This window comes from Scedosporium apiospermum (genome assembly GCF_000732125.1).
Source record: "Scedosporium apiospermum strain IHEM 14462 chromosome Unknown SEQ_SAPIO_0087, whole genome shotgun sequence".
Taxonomy (NCBI): domain Eukaryota; kingdom Fungi; phylum Ascomycota; class Sordariomycetes; order Microascales; family Microascaceae; genus Scedosporium; species Scedosporium apiospermum.
In genome coordinates, this window is record NW_015971788.1 from 235,019 (window position 1) to 240,725 (window position 5,707).

Consider the following 5,707-nt stretch of genomic DNA (forward strand, 5'->3'; position numbering starts at 1 on the left):
TAGGTTTCTAGAGTAGCTTCGTGCGTACAAGACCCTGGTGTAGTACGTCACAGAGTCCCTTCGTCTCCAACCCTTCCCCCTCTTCTCTCGAATTCTCAAGTTCTTAGTTTCGTCCAGATGGGATCATCTTGCCCTCACTCTTCGGGCTGTTACGGAGCGCAACTCATTCTCACATGCAGATCCAGGACAATAATGCCGGCACCTGCTGCCTGCATTTGATGTTGTGCGTTTTCGTGTTGTCCGGACCTCCTTGATGAAGAAGCCACATGTGAAGTCCATCCTGTCCTACAGCAAAGCATCTCCGAGGCACTGGAATCCCACGAGAGAAGACTTCAAACAGCCCACGAAATTCACGACGACGAGGGAAGTCCCGGTCTCCACTCTCGTTATTGGAGATGGACGCAACAATAATAGGCAGTCTTTCATTGGCGCCTTGGCGGCAATTCTTCCGCCACCTTCCGAGATTGACCAGATTTCCTACAACGCGGGGGTAGTATGGGGTTCAACCTGCCATCCCTTCGCGAGACAAGTCTTCTTAACCCCCCCCCCCCCCCCCCCCAAAAAAAAAACATCGGAGAGAGTGAATCCCGCCCGGGTTCTTCATTGATTTCTGGGGCATGTGCTTTCTTGCTGAACCCGCACGATGGATTTTACACACATATGCAAGGGGTCACTAGTCGTCTTCTCCAAAATAGAAGGCGTGGGGCTATATTTCTCCCATCGCGCCGTGAATAGTACATTCAAGCAGTTGCCGAGATGTTTGGGGATCTGAGGAACGTGCCGGTGGAGACTAGACCCTGAGTAGGTGCGCCTCCAACACGCAAGTCAATGCGGCGCCCTTTTTCGCAGTTCTTGATGGAAGACTCGCCCCATTTCACTCTGCCGAGCAATGTTTGGGAAAGACCAGCAGTGTGAACATAGCCGTTAGCATATCCGGCTTCGCGTTTCTATAAAAAGATGCGTCCTAGGTACAAGCGTGTCCACTGGCGTCCGATAGCAAAGTTGCCTAGCACGCCGAAAATGCCGAATTCTCCGTCCTAAGCCCCGGGCTCTCCGACTCATCCGTTCCCCCTCAAACCCCGGAATTCAGTCTGTCTCCGGCTCGCTCCCCCTCTCTCTTGTCTAGATGTTATTATACAGGAAGGTCTCCCTTTTTCTTTTCTGTTATTTTCCCAGTTCATCGATCTCCCTCAAGGATTGAACGGCCAGCCGAAGCCAGGAAAAACCGGCTGAGCAGGCTGTGCGGGTTGGGCGGGTTGGGGCTGGACAGGTTGTTGAACGGCGGGATTGGGCGTCGCGGCGGGTGCGGTGCCACCAACCTTCGTCATGGCTGCAGCGGACGAAAACTGGGCCGCAGGGACCTTGGAGTCCTGGAAGCTCGCGTCAAAGTATCCAAGGTACTGGTGATATTCGAAGTTGGACGCCGGGTTGGCGCGCTGCGCGACAGAGGCGGCCTGGGTATTCTGGGCCCAGGCGAGACGGACGCCGCCGCTGGGGGAAAGCGTGCGCGTGCCGGAGGGGCGAACCCAAGTGCTGCAACCCTTGCAGATGGCGCTCAGGGTGTAGTGCGTGCCGTTGACGCCCGTATCGGAAAGGATGACGTAGCTTGCGTCGTTGTATACGGTTGGCGTGGTATGAGCACTATTTGGGTGGTAAGAAACCGCGGGTCAGTATTCTTGCGATCACGATCGGGAAACGCGACGGCGTCAAATTTGCAGAGTCCGTAAAACGGTGACCTGGCTCTGCTTCGCCATCGTCCTCTCCGAAATCTTGCTTTTCTCTGGGAACAGTCCGTTTCTCACGAGCTACAAACCCGGGGTATCGACTGGATGTAGCTCTTCCTGCGGGTGACTATCGGGGACACTTTGGGGTAGAAAACTCACTTTGCCCATCGAGAAGAAAGGGTAACATCCTGCCCGTTGGGCCAGGCGACAGTCAAGGGCGCCTGGGACATGCCTCCACCCCATGAAAGCCCTACCCATCCCTGACCGACTGGAGCGATGAGCTGGATAGCAATGTCGAAGTCTCCTCCCGTCGAGGTATCGGCAATCGCTATTCTAAAAGCAGACCCGCCTTGAGTCGTGTACTGGTTGTAGCAGAGGCTTGTCGTCGGGCTACACCACCTGGTAAGAGTGGCTTGGCGCTTCTCGATGCCATTATTGCCTTCTGACGAAGTAGGGAAGGCCGCAACAAGGCCCAGGAGGGTCTGCAACGCGAACATGGGCTTCATCTTTGTTGAATCGCTACTTGGGTTGAAGGATCCCGGTTTTCTAGGTTAGGCGAGGAAGCGCGGAGAAGATGAGACTGCGGGTATAAGCCGTTCGACACGTTAGCGGTCCGGTGTCTGAGGGTGAGCGATAAAGACGGACTCCGGCGAATGCGATGCGCATATCACGAGGTTGAATAGGTCGTTGTTGTTCCTCCTCTTGTTAACGACGTACGTCAGAGAGGCAACCACCGCGAAAAGGATACAACCTCTCGAGCTTCCCGTTCTTACTTTGCTCTTCTCGATCTCTCTTCTCGAAGAAATGAAAACCTTTCCCTATCTCTTAACCAGATGGCTTTAGATTTCAGGTTCCTGTCCTCCTTTTGTACTCTAGAGTCGCAATCTCGGAGCTCTTTTAGCCGATTTCCCCTTTCCAGAATCCCCCAGAGAATGTCCCCATCCATCGTGCCGCGCAAGGGAACAAGGATAGTCGAGTAAGGAAACGGAAATCAAAAAAAGAGCCCCAAAGTAAGGATGAAAAGTACTACGAGGATACATACGACCTACATAAGAGCCATAATCAATAGCTCGGTCAAGACCCACGATCCATCGTACAGCAGACCTGATAGACAAGGTCACGATAGAGTACCATGAGTACCATGGGAACTCGAAGAACGGCCTACGCAGATGGACGCCGGGTGGTGGCTTCCGCTGTCCGCCTGACGATTTGGTTGCGTTCGCAAAATGCCGGCTAATAAAGGAGGATGGAGTAACTTAATGAAATGCCATATTAATGGTGATATGAAAACACGGAAACCGACCCCGCGCTCAGGTTCGGCGATCAAAGAGACGAAAAAGTAAACGGTAGGGAAAACATGGCAGGAAATACTGGAGAAGGAAGGAGGGAGAGAAAATAGTTTGCCTCTAACGATATTGGGGAAACACCCGTGTCGACTTTCTGGGACTTCACGATGGTGGATCCTTGGTGAGTCGGCTGATCGGCTTGGAGAGCCTCATTCGGGGTTCCCTCCATTGATTTCCCTGGCAATATCTGTGGACTCCCAGCGATGGAGAAAAGCAGAAGGGGTGGCGGAACCCACATTGGGACGGGCGCGTGTGGTCGAGGTTGTGGTTCCCTCCTTCACAACATTTTGAGGTGCCCGTGACGATCATAGGATCCTCATTAATCCTTTTAACGATGCCCACTTATTTCTTCGGTCTCAATGTATGGCATTTAGAGTTCTTGACTAAGTCTTTCTTGCCTTCTCCTCCGACGAAAGACTTGGCGTCTGGCATTGATCCATCCCATGAGGAGGACACGCCACCTCCATTGCGGAAATCCGTCCTCTCCTTACCGTCACCCCGTTGGTTTCCCCATGAGGTGGGGAGGTCGAATGGAAACACCCTTGGTTCAAGGCGCCTTGCACCTGCGTCAATACTGAGATGTACAATACGAACCGGGTTTGACTAGCCATCACCGCCTTTGCGCATATCTTCCTTGGGAATCCTGTCACAGCGACAAAAGGAGGGGGAAATGTGGATTTAATGCCACCCAACTATCCTCTTCAGTGGCAACTTGTATGATGGCTTTTCCATGGGAGGCGTGACAAGAGGATCTCGTCAAGAGGAGACTCAATATCACGAGTCTATCTTCCTACATTGCCAACACCCCGCCGTCGATATGTGCTTTCGCATGACGATATTAGATTCGAGCTCCTGCAATGGATGGGCAATATGTAGGTGCAGCCGAACGACGCACGAGGGTCGTAGCAACTTCATCGAGAATCTGTACGAATGATTTGAGAAAACGAAATAAATTTCCTGGATGTTACTATCCTCCGTCACAGGTAATCTGGTATCAGCCTTTTCGTCTTGTCTCGACTACCCCCGAAAGGCTATTTATTGTTCGAGAAGGAGTACCGAATGACTTCGTATCTCATATAAATGCACACCGCGGGAAGGCCATGCCGGCTATCAGACTGCAATATTGTAGTGTAAGACGACCGATTGATTCTGCAACTGGGATTGGATATCTCGTTTCATCGACAGGGAACGATTTTCCTCGACAAGCCGACTCGACCTCTCCCCACGCCAACGACAGTCGCTCGTCTCTCGTCCAAATGACCATGGCTTCTGGGCAAGGCGAAGATCCTTACCACAGAAAGAAGAACCAAGACGGACTGGTGACTGCAGCAATCCAATGTGAACAGACATGTGCTCTTGCGCCCGCTTGAAGTTGTGGCGAATGGGAACAAGTCCAAACCGAGGATGCCAAGCTGAGTAAATGAAAGATATCCCTGAAGATGTCCATTTCGTATATTGCATTCTTAATTAGATTTGAGTGGGTGTTGGTCACTTTAGTACACCACTATATTCGAGATATTTTTTTTTTTGTTATTAGGGGCATTGCTTTAGCAGAGGCGCTCCATGAAAGGGAGCCTTCCTGGCGATATCGAGACGGCCGCGGAGAGCGCTTTGCCTCATGGCAAGAATAGAATCTAGATTGAGAGGGAGAGAGCCGGGCGTCAAATCTATTACTGTAAAACGAACATCCCGTTTGACGGAAGTCGTGGATTTCGTTCTTCGTGGACATCGGGAGAAAACTTGAAAGCTGTCTCTGTACGGCAGCGCCGCCAGATGCCGCATCATCTGCGGCTCGTCTCCGCAACAATACCAGAAAGAATGCTTAGAAAAATCTAGGGAGCTATTGGCTCTCAAAACATGGGGTACCCGGGGTAGACCACGGCACTCGAGGTGGGAATGCTCGTTGCACTGCCTGAAGATTCATCAATCAAGACCAATGCCATATCCTTATGGAGGCGTTTGCTTTCTATTTCTTTGCCCTGATATCCTAGCTTATTCAGGGTATTGATTCCACCTGCTACTTTGGCCACACACATCATGAATGTGGTCATGTGCAGACGGTCCGGGCGACGAGGAAGCAAGGCCCGGGAGAGTAGCAAAAGTGGTAGGCTTGGTTGGGAACAATCCGGGTTCCCACTCCTCCTTGCGATACTATTTCAAGATCCTGGGGACGCTCGATTTAGTAGCTACCCACCCCGCCCCACTCGAGAGGTATGAGACGAGAAGTAAGGACACGCAAGATTACGATGGGAGGGCGGCATGACGGAGCTAGTCCTCACTTGGGAGATCATTTAGGAGGAAAACTCAGTCAAAACTATTGTCTAGGCTGGGAATACTAGAGGGCTGAGTGGATCGCCGGCAAAACAGGAGGGATGGTTGTAAACATGGGGAAAGTCGCCCAAGCTGCCCTCCGGTCCATCGATTGGATCAGAATCCATCCAGGCTGGTTGTAGGGTCGGGGCTCGCTTGTCGACTCCATTCACTTGACATCCAGTTACTATTCAAGGTAGCCAATCCAGAGGCCCGATGCACGATTGCTGGGTCAATTTTTAGCAACACCGCTTCCCCCATGTCGACTTTCGTCTCTGGAGGATGGTGCGGCTTAGATGGATAAAGGGAGATGGGCGGGTGGGTGTA

At 52.1% G+C, this 5,707-nt stretch overlaps 1 protein-coding gene across 1 annotated transcript; it reads right to left on the reverse strand.

Annotated features, from left to right (window-relative positions):
• Positions 1 to 1,190: 1,190 nt before the first annotated feature.
• On the reverse strand, positions 1,191 to 2,230 carry SAPIO_CDS2788 (uncharacterized protein; the record flags this gene model as incomplete). Its single annotated transcript, XM_016785721.1, has 2 exons — positions 1,191 to 1,641; positions 1,884 to 2,230. 2 exons carry the CDS (start codon positions 2,228 to 2,230, stop codon positions 1,191 to 1,193), a joined length of 798 nt encoding a protein of 265 aa, XP_016644503.1.
• Positions 2,231 to 5,707: the final 3,477 nt, after the last annotated feature.